This window comes from Echiichthys vipera, assembly GCF_963691815.1.
Source record: "Echiichthys vipera genome assembly, chromosome: 21".
NCBI classification, from domain to species: Eukaryota; Metazoa; Chordata; class Actinopteri; order Perciformes; family Trachinidae; genus Echiichthys; species Echiichthys vipera.
In genome coordinates this window covers 15,330,373-15,353,641 of record NC_139846.1, presented here as the reverse complement: position 1 = coordinate 15,353,641, position 23,269 = coordinate 15,330,373, and the positions used below count along the sequence as shown (strand labels likewise).

Genomic DNA, 23,269 nt, shown 5'->3' with positions numbered 1-23,269 from the left:
ATGGATTGTTAAACACACACGTACACACGTACATGTACACACACACACACGAGCACACACACACGCACATGCTCTCTTCACTCACAGTACACTGCCTGAGAACTGCTCACACACACAAACACATACTCGACAGACACTGGCTGGATATTGAAACACTTATCCTCAAGGAAGTTGCTAATATGCAAGGCAGAGGAGGATCATGGGAAATGAAGTTCTGTGCTGCAGAGCCAAAAGCCATCACTGTCTCTGTTGTCTGGGCAACCAATCAGACAGAAGAAAGGCAAAGGAAGAAGAGGATTTATGTGCACAGTCATGAATATCGTAAGAAGGTCCAGAATGCTTTGCAGCATCTTTCGAGGGAATTCGCTTTGGATTGCCCAGTACCCAAGAGACCATCTTACAGCCTGCTCATAATATCACCACATTGTTTTGTGTCCTATTCTGTTTAGTTTAGCTTTTTTTTTGCAAGATGCAAAGATTTCTTGTAACTACTGTGACCACTAGATCTGAAGAAGCACCAACTTACAGAACACTGTGTGTGTGTGTGATGTTCAGTTCAACAGATTATGTGAATCAACAGGAACTGGATTCACTCATCACTGACTCATTTTGTGCTTGTTGAACTGAGAGTTAATGAAAAGACACTGCACACCTTAGATTTGCAGAGGTGAAGTGTTGGACAACCTCTTGGCACTAAAACACTATCTAGTGTGCTAGTTTGCACCATTTTCGCATAAATGGTTGGCAAGGAATATAAAATCAGTGGTCCACAATCCTTGAATCAATTGTTTTTACACTGCTGTTTTGACCACTAAAACAGATAAAATCAAATCCCTTAAATGGATGGTTCAGATTTTTTGAAGTGGGGTTGTATGTCAGTGTGTTACCTGCAGTAGATGGCGCTCAGCACGCCCCGAGATTGGAGAAGCAAGCAGGAGTACCGACATGGAAGCTGCTGTGGACGGGAGCAGCAGATGAATATATTTCAGCCACCTAAAAAAGTTGTAAAAATCAGTTGTATCAGTTTAAGTGTATGCAATATTTAGAATATTTTCACTGCTTACCTTGCTGTCAGACAGTCCTCTTTAGGTTTACATGGGGGGGAACCGACGCTGTTATATGCTCTCATGAAATCCACCAGACACCATTGACAAAAACTAAGTAACTAATTTTACTTTGCAGGAGTTGCTGTTCCACTGCCGCCTCTATCAGTTAGTTTGTTTGCGTTATTGTGCACTTAACTGTTTTAAAAGGGTGAGGTAATAACAAAACTAACAAACAAACTGACCGAGGCAGCGGCAGAACACTATGTTCTGTGAGGTAAAATGGAGTCTGGTGGCTTTGAAGAGAGCAAAGACATTTTTTTCAGTTCCCCCTGCGTAAACTAAAAAACAGGGATGTTTGATGCTGTAGTAAAATAACAATATCTTATATGGATATGAATAATTCTAGTTAAAGTGTACACCTCTCTTTTTGGGTGGTTAAACGATGTTTCGGTGTTGCCCCCGTCAACAGCAGCACATTGCTTTGATCCCGTGCCTGGCGTGCAGACCGCCATCTACTGTCGGTAAAACACTGACATGGATAAGTACCTCATAAAACACCACTTCAAAAAATCCCTTTAAGAAACTAATTTGAATAAAAATGTGGGAATAGCTGCCTCTATGTTCCTGAAATGTCTCCAAAACTGAGATGAATGGTGAAAAAACTCTCTAGGGAAAGACAACTGAATTTGCGATGTGTTGTTTTGTTTTATCACCTTGGTTGTACAGCTTTGTTGGAAATCAAACGCTATAATCCTAGATGTAAAGTTCATGTGGAAAAAAAAAGAGTAATGAAATGAAAATGGAAACAAGATCTGTCATAAGAGTAGACACTAAAACAAGCCCCTTTAGATCTGAGACTCCAACTGCTGCTATTGATTGTGATGAGATGGAAAAATCAGCCTTCCTGTATTAGCTTCTTGAATGTAAACTGAGTCTTTGAGACGCACTCTGCAGTAGAATCAATGTAATCACTCTCTAAGTTTTAGTCACATGCGTACAAACACACAAATCCTTCATCGTCGCAGACCCAGAACTATCACGGCTCGCAGTAATTGATTAATAAAAGCATTTGTGGATTTTCAGCATTAAAAAAAATCCATGTTTTTTTGACAGTTTGTCATGTTTTATCCATCAATGTTTAGCGGACATTCTTACTCTTTGGAATTTGATGTCAGCTGTCAATCAATCCCGGCAAACATGGAGATGCAGTCTTTCTCGAGGACTCTGATGATACTTGAAATATACAATAATTGAAAACCCTCCAGGTGAACCGTCAAGCCGGATCATCACCCTAATGTTTTATTTGCTATTATTGGAAATGTATGTAATACCCCTTTATTATTTTTTTTGCTCAGGTCTGCTTCCACCCCAACGATACAATAAGTACCCTAATGCAATGTAGAGACCTTAATGTCCCGTACGCACTACATGTTAATCTGCACTATATGTACAAACTTTGGGAATGTGTCTTTTTTTATTTTTTAAATTTCAATGTTCAAACGGCTTGATATGTAAATAAATAAAAAAAATCTATAACCGAAAGTGATTTAAAGTGCACGTCACCTTTTCTTTAATCAAATCACAAGATGCAAAAAATCTTCCAAGACGGATCGCACACAACAGCAGTTTTCTTTATTGTCTGACAAAGTTGTTCTCATGCTGAATCATATTCATCAGTCTGCTCAACCACCTTTTTGGTATATGATGAAGTAACTGCATATCTTTGCATGAGAGCCTCCGCAGTGAGGAGTTCATGCATACAAATACATTTGTTGAAGCTGGAGGTATAGTATAGTAGGATGGCGATCACTCCACACTGGCTGCATGTACAGCACATTAGTAATAGTTATACACAATATTTTTCTAAAATACCAGCGGTACTGAGACAATCTTTAACAGTAAAGGTTGACGACTACTGAAGTTAAAAGATCCTCAGGGCCTCGAAATCACACGACTGGAATTGAATAACAGCGGATGTGAAATGTGATTATGACTGATAAAAGGTGAACAGAGGCATTTAAATGAAGAGGACTCTTGTCTCTAGCATATAACACTTTCTTTTACAGCAGGTTTGTCGCTGAGCATCACTCAGTGAGACTGGCAGGTTATGAAGGCATTGGCAGTGATGAAATCTTTTCAGTGAGGCTGAAAAAGCGGAGAACCTACAGGATGAGGACGTTTTCCATACTGAGTTCTTCCTCTACACTCCTTTCTTTTTCACATCAGATGGAGCTGAAGGAGATGAGAGAAGGAAGTCACTTCAGGTTATTGAAATTCCTAGCAAATGGTTTGGGCAGAGTTCGATTTATACGTCATCTTTTTTTATAGTAGCTCTGCAAATTAGCAAATGAGCTATTATAAAGGTTTGAGAGTGCAAGTAGTGACCTGGGATATCACTTTATCATATTAAATCCTTCATTTATAGAAAGAAAATTCTTCATACAAACATATGAAAGTAAAATGAAAAGAAAAAAGCTTCTGAATGGGATTCGTGTGACAAGAATCAGATGGTTTGACACAATATTTCATTAGCAAGAGATTAGTGGCTCCTTTAACAACATTGTCCCTACTGGCTTTTCCAAACACTGCTTGATTACCTTTTGTTTAAAGGGGACATATTATGCTAATTTTTAGATTCATACTTGTATGTTGGTTCACAAGAGAACATGTTTACATGCTTTAATCTTCAAAAAAACAACAACATTATTTTTATCATATGTGCAATCTAAACACACCTGTATTCACCCTCTGTCGAAAACGCTCCGTTTTAGTGCCTGTCTCTTTAACAGTCCTGAAACAGCCCGGTCTGCCCTGATTGGTCACCATCTCAGGGTCTTTTCGCATCTGCGCTAACACTGTAGCGGGGGAATGACTGTAAGGTGGCTCACAAATACTGCCTGTGTTGTCTTATTTCACAGTTTGTGGGTTTACAGGCACTACAGATATTAAAATGTATGTGCACTGATAACGTGAGTTTTTCACGATATGTCCCCTTTAAATAAAGAAAATGAAGTTGACTGTCCGCACTCTTTTCGAAATATTGGAGAAAAGTCATTTACAGATCATCAAAAGTAACGCTGTTTCAATGTCAAAGATTTAAAAAAAAAAAAAAAGAGAGAGAAATAAAAAACAAACATCTGTGCACATGCTCTTTTTCTAAATATGTTCCTGGATAAAATTAATGAAAACCTCTCAGGTCCTTCTATACGTTCACTCATGGTAATATAAACAAAAAGCACATTTTAGATACACACAAGCTTTGTTCAAACTCATTCAGAAGACTAGAAGGATTAGTAACTTGCCACATTTTTGCAGGAGCACCCTAAACACCTTGAGATGAAAAAGTTAAACTCAGAGCAGAAAAAGGGCCCAACATCATTTAGCTCAACGGCGAAATAACAGGTGAAGAAGGGTGATTCTGTGATGGCCTAGTGGCAGCTGGCCACACTGTCTGATCAGGGGTCAGACAGTGTGTCACCTTTGCAACCGTAAAAACACATCGTCCAAGCTGTGAGCATGTTATGTATCCACCATGGCACGTCTAAAAGGTTTGCAGAAAGGAAAGATGCAATGATGTATTCCCACTTTTATAGTCCTTTCCAATGCAACATGTCCATACAATACATCATGCTGGTGTGGTTGAAGCTACTGGGCATTTCATAAACATCCTACAGATGCTCCTTTGGTCCTTTAGTAGTTGTTAAATAAGGGTGCAGAGCTGGTTTGCAAGCAAAAATGTCAGTATTGCTGGTCAACTGTGTGTGTGTGTGTGTGTGTGTGTGTGTGTGTGTGTGTGTGTGTGTGTGTGTGTGTGTGTGGGCGTTCGGTTAACCTCTATGATTAAAGCGGGAAAATATAAACAACAAAGTTTCTTTCTCTTACATTCTCCCTTTATAAATAAACTTAAAGTTCCAGTAGTGCCTTCAACGCCGATTTTTAAAAACATCAAATATGCTAGAAGTAAGGCTTTCTCTCTTTGACATAAAATAAAACTTTGAAAAATAAAGTTTGCGTTGGTGCATTGCTTCCTATAATTTTCCCAAAAGAGTTTTCTCTCATCCGTAGACAATCCTGTGTTTTTCTCTGGCTTAAATACAAAACAAGTCTTTACTATGCCAATGACACACTGGCCTAATTGTGCGTTCAGTCAAAAGTGTCTCCCAAAGGAATGAAATGAAACCTCCTCCTCTTCCCATTTTCACCGAAACTCAAAGCCTCTGACTCTGCTTGTGTTTGAGAGGGAGGAACAGAAAACAAGCCTTCACCGACGGTGAGAAAAGACCCTCAATCAGCAGTGTGTGGCTTATTCAGCCACAGGGAGCTGTGGCTTCGTCAGCAAAGAGGAGCCAAACTGTGCATGAGACAGAGGGAGAGGTGATGGTGACGCAGTGAATTCAGCTTGAAGTAATGGTCGGATAGAGGAGAAAACAGAGTCAACATTGGTAAAGATTTACAAGAGTAACACGACAAAATGACAGTGGGGATCTATAATTTGGAAGAGGTCCATTTTAAGCTCCAGCATGGGAGAGCCGGTGGTAATGCCACAACAATGAAAGCTACGCTGATGAATGTCATTGCCATTGGGTACAGATATACAAGTCAAGGTCTCCATCTTTTCCAAAGCTTTAACCACCGGAATGTGAAAGCAAGTCTGATCTTAAACCAAGCGTTTACCCAAGGGCAACATTTCATCGTACAGTACATGCTCTGGGCAGAGTGCGGGCATTTGGGGGAGGGTTGGTCAGGCAGAGTTATCTGTTGGCTTTGTATTTGGACTTGCTGGCATCACGCGGTTCTTTGCTGGGGTTGCTCCAGTCATCTGCCTCAGGGCTGGTCTGATAATGCCGCCACGCTGACTTGTTGAAGACAGGTAGACGCTCGAAGGACTCACTGGACAGGGCCTTTAAATGGAGGGACAAAACACAAGAGCCAATCAGAACTCAGTCATTTATCTTTAAAGGAATAGCTTGATGTTTGTTTTCTTGCCAAAACTTGAGGAAGATGAGGATAAATATAACACTGGAGCCAGAGACGGTTAGGTTAGCTTAGCATAAAGACAAGCAGCAAGGGGAAAACAGCTAGAGCTACAGCTTAAACCGAGGAGGTAAAACATGTGACAGTATTTGAGAATGAGCCAGAATGAGTCATTATTAGAATAATTTAGAGACTATGACTATGAGGAATAATTTAAATTGGCAAAAATTACCAGTTTATGCTATACTAATGCTATTCATTATCCCACTTATTACATGGTTACTTACTCGAGATTCAATAATTTAACACAAAATATTAAATTGAAAAGGATTTTATTGATTTAAAAATGATTGTACTGATTTAGAAATGGTCCTCCAGGGTTATTATAAGAACCGCATCCATAGCAACAGTCTGTTACTCAGAAATAGCACCAAACTTAATGGACAGCTAAGAGTGGTATAATTTTTTTTCTTCTAACTCTTGGGGGAAAAAAAGGTAAGTAGCATATTTTGTCAAACTTTTCAAACTTTTCCTTTAAAGTGTGACCTAGCAGAGTCCTGTCTGTGGGAGACATCACAACATGCTCCACATTTACCTTCAGATAGATGACAGCATCTGTGCCAACGCCCTCCATGGAGTAGAGCTTCAGGTCCCCCTGGAAGTATCGGGCATAGAGCCTTGAAATCGGCAAACCGTAGCCAAAACCAGCCTGGATCACAAAGGGAGAGTCATTTAATTTCCCAGATGCCATGCCATATAACACAAATGCATGGGCTAAAAAAAAAAGGTTGAAATGTTCACCAGGATCAATACTGATTCGTTTTAGTGTGTGTGTGTGTGTGCGTGTGTGTATGTGTATGTGTATGTGTATGTGTATGTGTATGTGTATGTGTATGTGTATGTGTATATGTATGTGTATGTGTATGTATGTGTGTGTGTGTGTGTGTGTGTGTGTATGTGTGGGTGGGTGTCTGTGTATGTGTATGTGTATGTGTATGTGTATGTGAATGTGTATGTGTATGTGTATATGTATGTGTATGTGTATGTGTATGTATGTGTGTGTGTGTATGTGTGTGTGTGTGTGTGTGTATGTGTGGGTGGGTGTCTGTGTATGTGTATGTGTATGTGTATGTGTATGTGTATGTGTATGTGTATGTGTATATGTATGTGTATGTGTATGTGTATGTATGTGTGTGTGTGTGTGTGTACCAATGGGACAGCTCCTGGCTCCAGGCTTGGTGTAGGAGCAGTGGAGTACATGTAGTTAAAGAGACGGTCTATCTTCCTCAGAGGGACTCCTCCTCCTCTGTCACTGATCTGAAGACACAACGTGGAAGAGATGTAGTGTGAGACCACAAATATTTGTCCTATGATGTGTGTACTTACTGAGTGTCTTATTTACCTTTACAGAAAGATCCTCTTTACCAATAGTGACTTTTGCCTTGACCGGCGGTAATCCCTCTTTACTGTGCTCATGAAGCTCCACCGTTGCTCTCATTGAGTTCTGCAAACACCCACGTAGTTAATTATCTCAGCTCTGCACATGTCCTTACAGGGTTATAGTCACATTATAATATAATGAAATTTAAAGGGCGCTTTACTCATTAGGTCAGCGCCGCTGATGCTGCTCACCTTGAAGAGCTCAAATAGCATATGGAACAGATGAGAGGGCACATACACCGACTGGATGGGCTTTTCAGGGGCCTTCACTGGAAGACAAGAATTCAATCCCAAAGCTGGTTATTTTGAAGTTAATGTGATGGTGAACATTGTGATCATTACAGGAATACATTTGGACCCCAAAGTCGCACCCATACGGTCTAGATAGACCAGACAGAACACATGGCTTCACAAACATATTACAGGGAGAAACCCAAAAAAAATCCCTTACTGTTGAACTCTTCAATCTTTAGCTCGGGAGCGGACAAGTAGTACTTCTCACACAGCATCTTGGCTGTGTCGTAGGCATCTGATAGAGGGGGCGAAACAACACGAGTCAGGGCGGAATAAGTTGAACAGTTCATTGTTTAGGATTCCTGTCACAGTTCGCTGGTGTAGCTTCAGTTCCTTGCTAGGTCACTGAGAGTGCAGCTTTGGATCCCCACTGCTGGATTTCTTTAAAAATCCATCATTATGTAAACACACCATTTGGTACAGGTGAGCTTGTTAGAGTTGTGTCACTGCTTAAGCGTTGCTGGTGTGACATTACTCTGTTTCCCATAAGTGCTGCGTAAATATTTGCAAAACAATTCAACCCATGATAGATCACAACAATTCCCACAAATAAAGAATACAGTGCTGTGCTCTTTGCATATAAAATGTAATGATAAAGGTCCCGTATTGTAAAAATGTAGATTTCCGTGTCTTTTTCCTATTATAAAGCAGGTCGAGGTGTTATATAATGGTGTGAAAGTATCAATCAACAGAGAAATGCACAGTCCGTATTCAGAAACTGTGCCTTCAAAGGAGCCGTCAGGACTTCTGTTCGGTTGTGACGTTACAACTATGCTATATAGAGATACAGCACGAAAGTGCCGTTGATGCCGCAATGACGGTACAGAGACGCTGAGAGCACAGATGTTGGAGATGAACGTGATACTGGGAATAATATGACCTCCTCAAACTCACCACTGACGACTTCAGCCACACTGCAGGTGGGATCAATACTACCTATGTGTTTCGGATGGGCAGGGTTGGTGTCATTGCCAAACAGGAGAGCTGCACAGAGAGACACAGATATAAAAGCTAGTTGCAGAGGCAGGTCAGTAACAACGAAAAAATTAACTAGCTACTAGGATAGACGGTATGCTTGTGATCCAAATAAACCAGTAGTTCTCAGACTCACTGTGTTGGTTGATGAGCATGCGGAAAGAGATGCGGTTGGTGTAGAAGCGGTCAAGGAAGTACTGGATGTTGCTGCTGATAAAGGGGTCGAAGCCAAATTTCTCCTTGTACTCGATGACCCCCTGAGCCATGGTGGGAACCACATCGTTGTGACGGTTACGGATCTCAATCAAGAGCTCCAGGAAACTAAAAAAAAGAAAAAAAGGAAATGTAATGAGGACGAAATTATAAATCCAAACAAATAGCACAGACATCCATGAGCAACCCCTCATGTCATAATGAGGTTGCTCATTAGTAAAACTTATGTACTCACATATTTCTATTGTTTAATTACAATGGGGCTTGCTTAAAAAGTCTCTCATCATTTTTAGAAGTCAAAGAAATCTTGTGTTCTCTAAACAGTGCCTTATCCAAATTCCTGTCTGTATTTCTCACTCATGTGTGTCTGTTTACCTCACAGGTATGGTTCCAGCATAAACACACACCGTTACCTGTGCTGTCAGCAGAGATCTATGTGTGCTAAGAAGATTAGCCGCAATGGATTCCAGGCATAAATATGCAACTGCTGGGGGGCTGCACTTGCTGCACAATGAATTGCACTTGCATTTATGAATGGATATAATATGGCAATATTCACTCACTCGTTCAAAACGTGAGGGTCCTCTGGCTTTCTGTTCTCATAATCCAGCAGCTCCACGAAGCTCTGCATGTACCTAATAAAGCAAACAGAGGTCAAAGGGCAACTTTTACACACTTAGTAACACAGAGACTTCATGTGGAAGCAACATAAAGTATTAAAGTGTCACCATTTCTGCACCAGTCGGACAGAGGGCTGGCTGAGCAGGTTATCAGGCAGCAGGTTGACCTCTCTCATGGTGTTGGCCAGCCGCACCGGCAGCTCCTTACGCAGGAACATGTAGGAGGTTTTTTCACAAGCATTGTCCCTGCCTGAAGAAAAAATAAACATTTGATATTTGTCAAAGCTGCATTTGCATCTGGAAAGTTATTTTTCCACTTCTAGGAATGAATTTTTCCTGCCAAGAAAACTTATTCAGTATTTCATTTGTTTCTCTTTGTCTCGCTACTAATATTACTAATAGTGGCAAACAACCACATTTTCTCTTTCAGTGAAGAAAAACACACACATTTATTTACTTTAAAATTAACCTTTGCATTTATTCTGGTAATTGAGGCTTTTATTTTCATATTTCTTTGCTTGTTGTTTTATTTATTTATTGAGTCATTTATTACAACTGCAGCTTAAGCCCCCCACACCATACCACTTTAGTTTGACAAATCCTTCAGAGAATTATGGAATAATGCAAAAAATGCAATCGTTATTTACCTTAAAACATTCCTAAAAAGTTTTGTTTTCACCCAGTGACAAATATGTGTCAACTTAAGCATAATTTCACATGTGGAGTTCTGCACCAAAGTGACTGGTAGAGTAGGTAAACATAGCAGCTAGCACAGCTCATGTAAGTGTGTGGTTGGCAGCTGTAGCCGGTTTCGTTTTCAACCTTTAATATGATACCTTTAACTCCTTTAACTCTGTATTTACTGCCAACCAGCATTAGCTTGAACCACACAAGGAAAAAATAAATCTTGTCACCTAGTGGAGAAGAGGAGTCGTGAGAACGGTTAGGAGAAGTTATGATTAAGATCCAACCAGGAAAAACTGGATTACTGTAGCCTAATGTTCAATGTGTGGAAAATGACTGTGACTTTGCTTTTTCTTTTTTTACCTTAACTCAACCAAAATGAAACATCCCTGCCAGATTCGCATAGAAGCACGTCCACCCTGTTAACCCACAGCGGAGAAACCACAGTGAACATCTGTTGGGGGAAAATGCTTTTAGGTTCCTCCTGCTACCGAAAAGGGATCCATGGCAAAGTCAAATGATATGATGCAAAGAAACAGGAAGCCTGTTGTGAAGATATTGTGAGGGAACCTCAGTAAGTAAGATATGACACTTTAGAGTCTTTGGGGTGAAAACAGTCTTGCAGAATAAAAAGGAAACGGCGACACCTTCGGCTGATTCAGCAAAATAACAGGAAGGCTCCTACATTATAAAATGGGGCATTGAAAGCACCAAATCCTGACTCAGCCCTGCTGCAGCTGCTGACTACCCCTAGATGATGTCTCACTTGTTCCCTTTCTGAGACACACCTATACGGTTTCACCCGCTGATCAATCACTGCTGACTAGATCCTTGCTGTGTTTCTTAATACAAGGCAAGTGTTGCACACTTCCTGTACAACCAATCCACAGCTGTGAGGACAAATTACGTAACAGCGATGACTGTTTAATCAGAGATGGATTAGGAAAAGCCTGTCATCTTGTGTTTCAAGTCTCGTGTCAGATCCCAGCACAGTAATTGACTCTAGAGAGAGAAAAACACCGCAGATACACAGAGAAACCCTTCAAAATACACGCCATGTCACTTTAATTCGTGTGACAGTACACTACAAAGATTCTTGCTCTGAAAATGAGCTCCTAAAGATGGAAATAAACCTGACAAACATGAGCAAAGCAGTTAAAAGAGTGTGGTGTCCACTTGTCACTGCTTGTCTCCCAGTCTGCATGGATTAAGCAGGTGTCCACAGTAAACAGAACCTGCAGCAGAAAGCTGTCATGCAGAGCCTTCAGCGTAGTCTACTGTTGGTGCTGTTATGAACGTAAACAGCACATTCAGATGGGATCATAACAAGTGTAATGTTTCACAGCAGCCTGGGGAAGACTTCTACCGTTAATAACAAGTAATAGACCGCCCGTTACACTTAATATACAGCATAAGTGAGTAAGAAATATCAAGTCAAACGCTTGTCTCTCTGATCAGCAAGTCATTCCTTTACAGATGACAGATGCTGCATTAATAACGCACTCACCAAAATCCAGGAACTGCTTGATGGAGAGAGGGGACGGAGAAAACCTGGAGTAGTACTCGATTTTGGGGTTGGTGTTTTTCAGCAGAGTCACGAAGATCCTCATTTTGAAAGTGAAGTAATGATGATGCCTGGATGTGAGAAGGAGATTCAGAAAAAACGCGACCGTTTCATCCCCGGTGATGTTGATGACAGCCGGCCGGACAGTCCTGCTCTCTCATCGGCGTCCACGTGTGTCTCAGCCCGCGGGCCTCCGGAGCGATGGAGCGGTGAATAAATGTCCATAAGGACACAGATAATATGATCTCAAGAGCGCTTCCTGGATCTACAATGTTGAACATTCAGATCAGGTCAACACTTTCAAGCTAGAAGGACTCTTAAGCCCACTTCCGGTCACGGTTTTTCAAAATACAACAACAGGTTGTGGCTAATTATTCAGAAGCACTAAATAGGAAATTTGATAAAAACTTTTAAGGAGGCTTCCTTTATGAATTGTTTATGATTATTGAGGTTAAATAATCATTAATTAGATAGATGTGTAGGTACCTTTTCAAGGAAACGTTGGGGTTGCCAGGTTTACTTACGTTCTCTTTCTTCTTATGCATTTTCTCTCCAAACTTTTCATTTCAAAACAATTACGGCAGTTTTCTCCATGCCAGGCAACATATGTCAATGTCAATAATAATAATAATGATAATTATGATTACTATAATTATTAATTATAATAATAATAATATTTTAAGTAGAATAAAAGGCATATTATTGAAAATAATGATAAAAATAAATAAAGTGGGATTCTGTTAATACAAGATTTATAAGTGTAAATAGTGACAGGAAATGGAATAATCAACAATGAATAATCATTTAAAAAAGTCGTTGCATAATTGCTTTTGGGGCTGCAGTAGCTCAGTCCATAGGTGACTCGGCTGGGAACTGTACGGTCACCCGTTCGAGTCCCTGTGTGGACCATGAAGGGAGTGTGGACTGGTGGCTGGAGAGGTGCCAGATCATCGTATAGGTCATGTTTGTGCATGATTGTGTATTTTAGGCCTATGTGTGTGTGTGTAACATGAAAAATATAATAACAGAGTGAAAAAAATGTAATTTCCCCTTGCAGGATTTTGAAGGAATTCTTCTTCTTCTTCTTCTTCTTCTTGAAATAAAAGATTTTAAAATATGGAGCAAGATGTCAGTCAACTGCAAAACAATACATCCATATATATCATACACTTGCCTGGTCTTCATGGCTTTGGCTCTTCAGTTCATCATGTTGTTGCTGTTCAAATTGATCATCTGACCTCTGACCTGCAGAGCAGAGAATTAATCAGCAACTTGCTATCATATCATTTCATATCATTTGAAGTGAACTCGGTAAGATCGACCATCAGAGGGCGAAGAATGACCTCAGCCCTGAGACGATATACAAAGTTACCAACATAAAAATTGGTATCCAAATAGTTCAAGAGGTTTTCGAGTTATGACATGCAAACCAGTTTGCTCCAGTCTCACTCATTACCCGATAATGGTGATGATAATGATGATAATGACGATTTTTAATGGTCATATTAACTTTGAAAAGACAAGCTGATGATCTCCAGTCAGCCAAGACATCTTAGATTTTCTGTACAGCTGGGAAACCTTTAATTTATTTTGAAAGTCAAATCATCAGACTTCCGGTGTACTTGGACTGGCTTGACGTTTTTGAACAGCACGTACATTAGAAAGTCTCGCCTCAACCGCACTTGGCCCCCCAGACTTTTGAATGCACCATGGTGATTGGCTCACAACAAGGAAGTGATCAACAGCAACAACTCCATTGGACAAAAAGGAGTGCCAATCAAATATCTTTTACATTACCTTGTTTTTATGCAAACTACTGCACAATACAGTAATTCATATGGAATTGTAGCACTGTGTGTCTGTGTGTGTGTGTGTGTGTGTGTGTACATAATACTGTTAATCTGTGTTCATAAAAAATATTTTAAAAAGCTTACTGGAACACATGGAGCCATGGATTTATTAAGAAAGCATGCAGGGTTATACACACTCAATACACTGAAATAGTGTGTGGTGCTCAGAGACTGTTGTTATGCAGGGGGTGATACTTTAGTCTGCAGCTGGATACTATTGGAGTATACTGCAGCTGTTACAAGAGTTTGGTTTCTACTGCCATCTAGTGGCACAAGATTGGTAAATATATAAAGTAGGACAGAGCCAATAGTATCCAGCTGCAGACCCGGAGCAGCTGAATCAGGGATGACAGCCCACATCGATTAGTTGAATGTGTGAAACTGAAAACAGTGTAAGAAATAACACCACACAATCCATACAGTGAAATATCATCTCTATATGCTTATATTGCCTATATATTGTACATGGTGCTGGAACTCTGTATATATGTACAGGTACATATATTTAATTCTATTTTTTTTACTTGAATTGTACCACATATATTTGTGTTGTTGTTTAATTCTCTATTTGCACCGACTGGGCCGGGAGAAACAGCATATCATTTTTTTTCATTTATGCAAATACAGAAAGAAATGACAATTAAATCATCTTGAGTCTTGACTCTTGAATTGTTACAGTGAAGGTCCTGTGGTTGTAATGCCTCACAAATGGACAAAAGATATAAATAAATGTATGTTTGGTGGTCCCATTATCTCTCCTAATTTCCTAGAATTTAAGTGCTCACTGCAAATTCATAGAAAAGTTATTTGGCACTTGAATAGGTAATTCATATCTGAAGAGTCTAATTTGTCTACCAGCAGACATATGACTTAACACACACAGAAACATATCATTAACAGTGTTTAAATTGAGGAGTTCCTTAAAGGAAATCACTAACTCAACACTAACCTTTATTATCACCAAACTGTTTCTCCATTTTCCCTATAACTATTACCAAATCAGTTTTTTTTCCTCAAGAAACTTCCTCAGAAATTTGAAGGGATTAGGGATGTGTAAAATAAAGCATTATCAAATCTTAGCCTCTTGCACATCTATCAATACATGCATGGTCTCTGTGCTTGGTAGAAATGAAATGGATACGGCATGTGATTGGTGTGACCTGTGTGACCCTAAATGAACACCCACAAGATCAATTTCAATACAATAATTCATATAACATTTATTTATACTGACATATATAATCTCTTAATCAAATTCATGCAGGAAATAAAAATTACATACACACACACACACGCTTGAACACACTTACACACACACACTCATTCACTCACTCACTCACACACACACACACACGCACACAGAGTTCTCATGCAGACCCAGGCATGGTAATCATTTTGGTGTTTTCGTTGACGTCCTGTTCCTCATCAGGTAGGGGATCGTACTGTCTGCGGTACAGCAGACGCGTGACCAGCGTGATGATGAACATCTCCAAGATCAAAAGCTGCTGACTCATCACTGTGGAGACAGAGAGGTAAAGAAAGAATAGCAGAACTAATGTCAGCAAAGGAGACTTCAAGGAGTCATAAACAAACACATTGTTGATGGAGGATAACCACATGGCCGAACAGATCGGTTGCATGGAAGGATTTTGACTCACTGTATCCTCTGGCTGGGGCGGAGAAGGGCGGAGCGCAGGCAATGGTTCCGTTTAAAGCCAAGATGTTGATGATAGCGGTTTGCAGCTGGCTCAGGATCAGTATCAGCTACAAACACAAACACACACACATGTCCACTGTTAAACTGACAAACAGAATGCTGGAAAATCCTGTAAAAAGACTTATGACAACCCTATAACCTGACATGCATTAGAAATGTTTGCTCACAGCAAGCAATGTGTATATATATATATATATATATATATATATATATATATATATATATATATATACACACATATATATATATATGCTGTATATATGATCATATATGTCCACTATGATGTGTGTAAACAGCTGTTTCTTTGCAGCACATGTGTATTTAAAGCATCTCTTGAGCCTTACTTGGTACATGGCGTACTTGGGGATGATCTTGAGAGACCGCAGGGCAATCCTCAGGTGCATGAACATGATCGCTACAGGCCACAGGGCTATGATTGTCAAGATACCCACAAATGGGTTGATCCATATGGCAGCTCCTTTGATGGTCAACTGAAACATGGTCGCACGCATACAAGAGTCAGGAAGTCAGCAAAGTCTACTGTACATTGCTACGCTATGCTATGCAGTTACAGCTAATTGGGATGTGTCATGGTGGTGCTTGAGAAAAAGTAAAGGTGATCAGTAAAGTCATTAGGATGCATCGTCACAGGAACCATGAATGTCTGTGTAAAATTTCATGGCAATCCATTTCAGTGTGGACCAGGACTGAAATGATGCCACATGGCAAATGAAAACAGCTTTAAATCTCAATGACAACTGATACTACTCTGTATGAATATGAAGGTTAAGAGTTAAGCATTAACAAATCACATAAGCTCATAGTGTCTTGTTCGCATCGTGATAGTGAGCAACAGGACTTGATAACACATTCTGCATTCATTCATTTGTTAGTTCTACATTATATGCACATTAATTAAGCATGTTAATCAAGCACCCTTATTATAAAGTGTTAGAGAGGCAAAGAGAACAACTGTGTTTATTGTGAAAATAAAGAGTTACTGATAATGACGTCAACACTTTAACACCTTTTTTACTTTGCCCACATAATCAGTCATTGAGACAAGAGGGACTGATAATGACTTCAACAATTTAACACCTTTTTTTACTCTGCTCACATAATCAGTCATTGAGACAAGATTATGATTGTCATTCTCCACAGCAAGCGGCAATGACTGCGTTAAAGTAATGCTCGGAAAACCGCAAGTAAAAAAACAACAGTAAACATTGAAAATCTGTGAAAGAAAGCTTAAACAGTATAAACAGAAATCAGGGGTACAATAGCATAGAGAGAGACCATACAGTATTTCCATGTAACCAACTCACATCACTGAGGTCAAAAGTCCCATTGGTCCAGAGGACAATGGAAAGGATGGTGAAGACAATCTTCAGCAGGGCGAACTGGAAGGAGCCGAGTTTGAGCAGGAAGAGAGAGCGCCTGAAGTTGGAACAGAGGAAGTTATTTTACAGTAGCCACTGATGACACATAAAGCTTTTAGTCTCCAAACGCATTTTAAAAATTCCATTGTGGAATTGACCTGAACCCATCCTGGATTATTACTGCAGGATGTTTTGAACAATTCAGAGTGGCCTTGGACCCTCTTGATTGGCTTCAGGCATGTCCATATTTGAATGTGCTCGAACAACAACATTTACTGGATAGTCCCTCTGTGGTGCATAACACCATTGATGGGAAACTGGGCCCTGCATTAAAGAAGAAAGGGTTAGCAGGTTTTGGCTTGACTTGGCTTGAGCGAATAAGCAGATTTGATTGTCCGTTGTCAAGTGTTCCTCAGCCTGAAAGGGGCGTGATGTTACACAGTGGGCCCCGCCTCAAAAGAGTTGAACGACCAGGAGTGTGTTCAACCGGCATTCAAAGAGCAAGGTGTACAGTTAATTCTACCACACACAGGATCTTTCAGGTTATGCTATCTCCATAAAGGGCAAAAAAACAACACGAGAGTGCACTTGTTGACCCCCCTTCAAACAACACATGGCTGTAATTCTGGTTTATTTAATCCTGGTGTATTACCAATGAATGGGATTGTGATTTGTGCTAAATTTGCATTCACTGCTGGAGAAATTTGGAGGAAGTGAGGGCTCCTTATTGTTTTCCAAATAAAAATCAACTATTAGATGAATCATTACAATAGTTTGTCTCTGAGTCTGACAGAAAGCAAACACAGACAGTACCAGCCTGGGACGGCTATTTTGGATAAGTCCATAGAGAGCCAAATCTGGGGAAACGTGCCAGCTGCCCTAATCACCCTGCATGTGTGAGGCTGGCGTTCACAGTGATTATTCTGTCTACTACGGAAACTCCAAAAGATTGAGGCAGTGATTCTGAGTCATTTATGGGAAATACACCAGGTTGAGATAAATCAGAGGTTTCCTTTAAAAAGCGGGAAGAACATGGGAACCGTAGCATGAGGCGACCAGATTTCAGGGGAAAAAAACAAACAGATTTTCCAGTTTTGCAGTCAATCTATCATTCAAATGTCCAAAGTTATTATCTATGAAATAAAAGTGGGGTACAGTTACGGTTTAATGTATTTTGACCGTGGTTATTATTGCAAACAAACAAGCACAATGCTGTTGAGATGTCAGCCAGAAGACTCTGCTGCCAAGTCTTTCTTACAACACCCTGTCTGTTTTAATACACAGAACCCTCTGAGATCCATATACCCATTTCATGTCTTTTTTAGGGGGACAGGGGATGATTGGGGGGAGATAGCAGGTCAACAGTAGATGCCACATAGAAGTGATGTACATCATCTGGAAACTGGGAACCTGAAGATTCATTTGAGACGTGGCTCAGCACTCTGTGTCGGCTTAGAAAAGCCCCTTATTGCCAATATACCTAGGAAAGCCATATATCCTTTCCCAAGGTCTCTAGTTTGTGGTTTCATGAGGCTGTGATTATCCTAGAGGTCCCAGCGGGCTCGTTTGTACAGGGAGATCAAGTTTAACAAAACAAATTGTAGGTTATTTAGCCCCCCCAACCCCTCCTAACAAGCGAGTGTCATATGATACCAACATCTTCACTCTAGCTCCAATTCTGAGCCGGTGCAGGGGCAGGCCGCCAAAAACAGGGACGGTCCTCATAAAAAACAGGGACGTCTGGTCACCCTACCATAGCACTCTGAGATAGAAGGATGTTCTCCTCCACCTCTAAGGCTAATTTACAGTTAACAGTTATATTTATCTTGTTTAATCCATACAAAAAACAGTATTTGTGCTAAGCTAACTGGCTGTTGCCTTATATTTAAAGAACATATATGTAAAATGTATATATTAAATAAATATTATATTATAAAAGTGGTACTGATCTTCTCATGTGGCTCCCAGAAAGAAAGCCAATAAGGGCATTTCCCAAATTGTTGAACTATTGCTTTAATGAACTAATAGAAGTGTATTGTGTACAGTAGCTAAAAGATAAAGCTACTGATTGGAGAGTTGGTACCAAAACTCCTACAGGGCCTCTCCCAGATTTCTAAACATGCTGTTCATATTAGCTCTCAATGAAGGAAAAAGCAGGAAACATGTTGATTATGATAACCACAGGCCGCATATTATTGTTTACAGTGTTTACCGTGTGATGGCCACGTGCGGCAGGCAGGGGCAGCAGCAGCAGCACGGCCCCGTGCTGATCCTAAGTTTATGTCTCCCCGCTCGCTTCAAGAAAGCCTCGTCACCACCCACCTCCTCCAGCATCAGGATCAGGAATTTGAACACCACCACGGCAAAGTAGCTATACAGACGGATCAAAGAAGAGATAACGGGTAAATGGAAATAAGGAGTGTGAAGTGAAGAATGCAGGAACAAAGAGAGAAGAATGAAGAAAGGAAAGGAAATTAACACACGGGAGAGTTTAGAGAGGCAGGACCAATAGAGAAAACCAAAGCCATAACTTCCACACGCATTGCGCAACAGTTTCACTGGTTTCCATAAAACGCTCAGTAAGTTATGACGTTCAAGTTTCCCCATCTGTGATGTTTTACCGCGGGACTGTGGATATAAAAAACACACAGCACAGTGAGAGATGGAAGGCCAGTAAAAGAGACTCACCAGGCAGAGGTCATATCAGTAAACATGGTGGCTCTGGGGATCCACATGCCCAGACACGACATGGTGCCAATCACCTGAAAAAGAGAGGAACAAGATGGAAACACCCTGTGAAACACCAAACACCAAGTATAATAAAGTATATTTGACCAACACTAGCCACAGGTTTCACTTTGTTATTCTTACCGGTGCTGCCCCATTCACCCAGATGATTACACTCTTCTTTTGGGACGGCACTTTCTTATAGATGTAGATACACTCCTCTAGGAAAATCAGCATGGACACTGTGGCCATGAAGGTGAGAACGGAGTACAGGATGATGCCAAAGATGTCCAAATCTGGAGGGAGAGAAGGGAAATTACAACAAATTAGCTGCTGGAATTCTAGACCTTCATCTAGAAATAGAAACTTGAGAAGGTCTTTATGAAGGCAATGGGTATTTATGTTGACCTCGAAATGTTTATTCAGGAAAGCTGAATTATTTAGTCAGAAAACAATGAGTAGCCTTAAAAGGTTCCATATCATAAAGAGTTAGAAAAGGTTTTGGGAGGGGATGCTAAAACTGAGAGCTTCAGGCAGAGGGTGATGAATACAGGTATATCCAGGCAGACAATATGAGAAAAATAAAGTGTGTAATAAAGTGTGTAAACATGTTCTATCAGGAACCTAAAATACAAGTATGAACCTGAAAAATGAGCATGCTAAGTCTCCTTAAAAACAAACAGTGTAGCATATTAGTCTACAGCCACACTAGCAGCTCTGTAGGCACAGATGATAACATCAGGAGGATAACGAGCCCAAAATGACACAGTTAGCACGAAACACAAAGCACAGCTGAGGATGATGGGAAAATCATCACTGGTTTTACATGTGTTACATTGAACGTCATGCCGCAAGGCAAATTATGGAAGACTAATTCAAAATGAAAAGGGAGCTTAATACCATCTTAAAAAAAAGGTGTAAAAAAGGCTGTATTTACACAAATACCGACTCAGACCTGGGTGTAGGTTCTGTTGACTCCCTTTTATTACGTTTCTTCGGGGTACAAAAAAAGGTAGATGATTCCAAGTTCATTTTGATACAATGTGACGGTAAAAACACATGAACAGGCATGTTGGCCAAACCAAACAAGCTCGGGAACGGAAATCTTCCAGCTTCAGTGTTTGCTGTACCATGCAGTGTTTTCATCATGCCATATGATATGCAAGCTTGTGAGCTTTACATAACCAAAACACAAGCTTATTTGTTGTTCGGCCTTGAAAACAAGCAGGCAGATGGGGGGGGGGGGGGGGGGGGGGGGGTTTACTGGTTGTATGTTTTGAAACAGTGTTGTTTTTCAGCATTTGTCTTCTTCTAAAGCAGCCATTAAATCATCCATGCATGTGGGTGGTATTATGCACGGTGCAAGAACGTAGCAGGATGATATTTCCAGGAATATCATTTGATGAGGGTATCGGCAGACAACAGATGTTTCAGACAAAGGACCATACAGTAGGTGATGCCAAAGTTTCAGCTATGTTCAAAATGAAACAGAGGGTGGAAGGAAAGCTTGAGTTAATTGTGTCCACATGTTGCCCGTAATCATGAGTATTCTGGCGTCTGCCTCCGTTATTCCCAGGTATCCAAAAGCATTAGAAACAAAGCTGCGCAGAGGATTTCTTCAATGACTTTTAAATCATAACGGACATGGCATTGTGGCTTTTTGAATTGTTTCTAAATTCTGACAACGTTTCATTATTTTTTCCTTCATCTGCTTAAACAAACTCTGTCCTTCTGTGGTGGTCTATTATTGAACATCTGACATTTGATGCAGAACCACATGTTCAGCTTTACGCAATAAAGAGACTGATGATGTTTTATTTTGCCTCTGACAGAACTGACTCAAAAAGTTTCATTCATTCATTCATTCATCTTCAACCGCTTATCCCGGGGTCAGGGTCGCGGGGGGGGGGTTACGGCGAGTCTTTAGATATGGCTACATCGATACAAAACTCTGATCAGTTAAAAAAAAATCGCTATATCTGTTGACTATTTATTTAGCTAGACAAGGAAATCATACCACATCCACGTGGTAAACTCATAAGTAAGCTTTAAGCACGATATAGCAACAAGCACCCCAGATGCCCAGTGCCGCAATGCTCTCTTTTTCAGCAATGCCCTGACCAGCAGTTTGGGGTTAAGGACCTTGCTCAAGGGCACCTCAGTGGTGGTAATGAGGGAGGGGTAAGCGCTAAATTAAAAATGCTGTGAGTCCAAGGATTTCAAAGTGGGACATGTCGCCAATTTATAGTATTCTATCACATCCTCATCATTACAGATACTGGGCAAACGAGTTGAAATGAGCCATACTGGTGTAGGAAACATAAGACAGGGCGTGAGAATACTTCCAATGAAGTTTCATTGTATCATTTTTGTACTGCAGATCGTGTATGGAGATACCTATTGAATGTCCTTGAAAGGGAAAAACACACACCCCTTGTATATGGGTTGGCCTGGAAAATGTATTGATCTTATCATAAGAATATACTACAGTAAGCTATATATTCCGTGATATATCATGAGTATATTAAGATAGAGGAAATGTCTTAAACTGTATTTTAATCGAGAAATGAAGGTGAATTCAGTGATGCAAGTTTCCTTTGGTCTTAATCATAAAGTAGACACTGATTTTGTTGTTTAAAGAACACATTTAAAACAGGATAATACTAATAAGAAGAAGAATAAAAATAATGTACACAAGCCAAATGATAAAGCTGAGACATTAAATCATACGGTGCAAAAGTCTATAAATGTTATTAAGGAGGGATCACCAATATCAAAAAGCATTTATTGTTGCCTATTTTCACTTTCATGCGACCACATTTATAATGATTTATTACTTTATGATTTAATTCATAATAAGCATATTACTAATCTCTATTTGAGTGGATTTTCTCTCTACATAGCTGCAGATGTGAGACTGAAAACCCTCTGAGGAGAGTAATGAGCAGTGAACAGCAACCCAAGTGAAAAAGGATAATCCTACAGGAGTCTGAAACCTAAATAGGCTACAATGGCACCCTGGTTAAATGGATTATCTTAATAACTTGTTCACATTGAATATCCAGTATAACCAGTCTGAAAGTAGCCTAATGGACAAAATTTGAATTTCATGTTCATGTTTAATCTTTGAGCTCTTGAGAATGAGAAAATAAGGCTTCCCAGCACCAATTTAAATGTGTTTTTGACTGAACTTACTGGACGGATGGACAGAAAGAAAATAACAGTGTGGTCACATGTAGTCAGTCTCTTTAAATGTGGAGGGATCTATTTCTACTGCTTCAGCCCAAGAAGAGAGAAGCAAGAGGAGCACCACCATCCTACAGCCCGACACTTCCCAAAGAGGGGTTCAAGGACTTAGGATCCACCCAAAACCCCAAATGAATCCCACCACTTTAGTCTCTTTCCCCTACCACTGTTCCAGCTTTAATCGACGGACTCATCTGTTGTGTCGAAGCCTGTACTCACTGAGGATGATGTCGATGGCGAGAGGAGGTCGATCCGTGCAGCTCGGGTCGATTGTTCGGTTGGATCCGCTATCCATGGTGGCTGATGTCGGTGGGTTTTCACTAAATTGCAGCTTCCAGAAGTTATCCACGTACGCGCTCGGTGCGCAAACCAGTGTGGAGATGCGCCGCGGCTGACCCTTCTCTCCAAAAGATCCAAAAGAGCGTCATCAAACTTTCCACACAGGATCTCCCTCCCCGGGCACCCCAAAACACTTGTTGCGACCGCTGACCCCGCCTCTCCCCCGCTGTCATAGGACAGTGAATGGACGGGGAATTGACG

The 23,269-nt window shown here is 40.4% G+C and overlaps 2 protein-coding genes across 2 annotated transcripts; both read right to left on the bottom strand.

Moving 5' to 3' along the window:
- Positions 1–2,658: 2,658 nt before the first annotated feature.
- Positions 2,659–12,095, bottom strand: pdk3a (pyruvate dehydrogenase kinase, isozyme 3a). Its single transcript, XM_083936267.1, has 12 exons — positions 11,754–12,095; positions 9,671–9,812; positions 9,506–9,577; positions 8,866–9,050; positions 8,649–8,738; positions 7,912–7,989; positions 7,653–7,729; positions 7,423–7,524; positions 7,230–7,337; positions 6,616–6,729; positions 5,827–5,947; positions 2,659–3,278 (listed from the first exon to the last, which is right to left on the bottom strand). The coding sequence occupies exons 1-12, from the start codon at positions 11,854–11,856 to the stop codon at positions 3,247–3,249; spliced, it is 1,224 nt and encodes a 407-aa protein (XP_083792393.1). The 5' UTR covers positions 11,857–12,095; the 3' UTR covers positions 2,659–3,246.
- Positions 12,096–14,848: 2,753 nt separating this feature from the next.
- On the bottom strand, positions 14,849–23,133 carry slc51a (solute carrier family 51 member A). Its single transcript, XM_083936467.1, has 8 exons — positions 22,949–23,133; positions 19,628–19,779; positions 19,445–19,518; positions 18,969–19,127; positions 16,703–16,814; positions 15,722–15,868; positions 15,319–15,424; positions 14,849–15,176 (listed from the first exon to the last, which is right to left on the bottom strand). The coding sequence occupies exons 1-8, from the start codon at positions 23,022–23,024 to the stop codon at positions 15,028–15,030; spliced, it is 975 nt and encodes a 324-aa protein (XP_083792593.1). The 5' UTR covers positions 23,025–23,133; the 3' UTR covers positions 14,849–15,027.
- Positions 23,134–23,269: the final 136 nt, after the last annotated feature.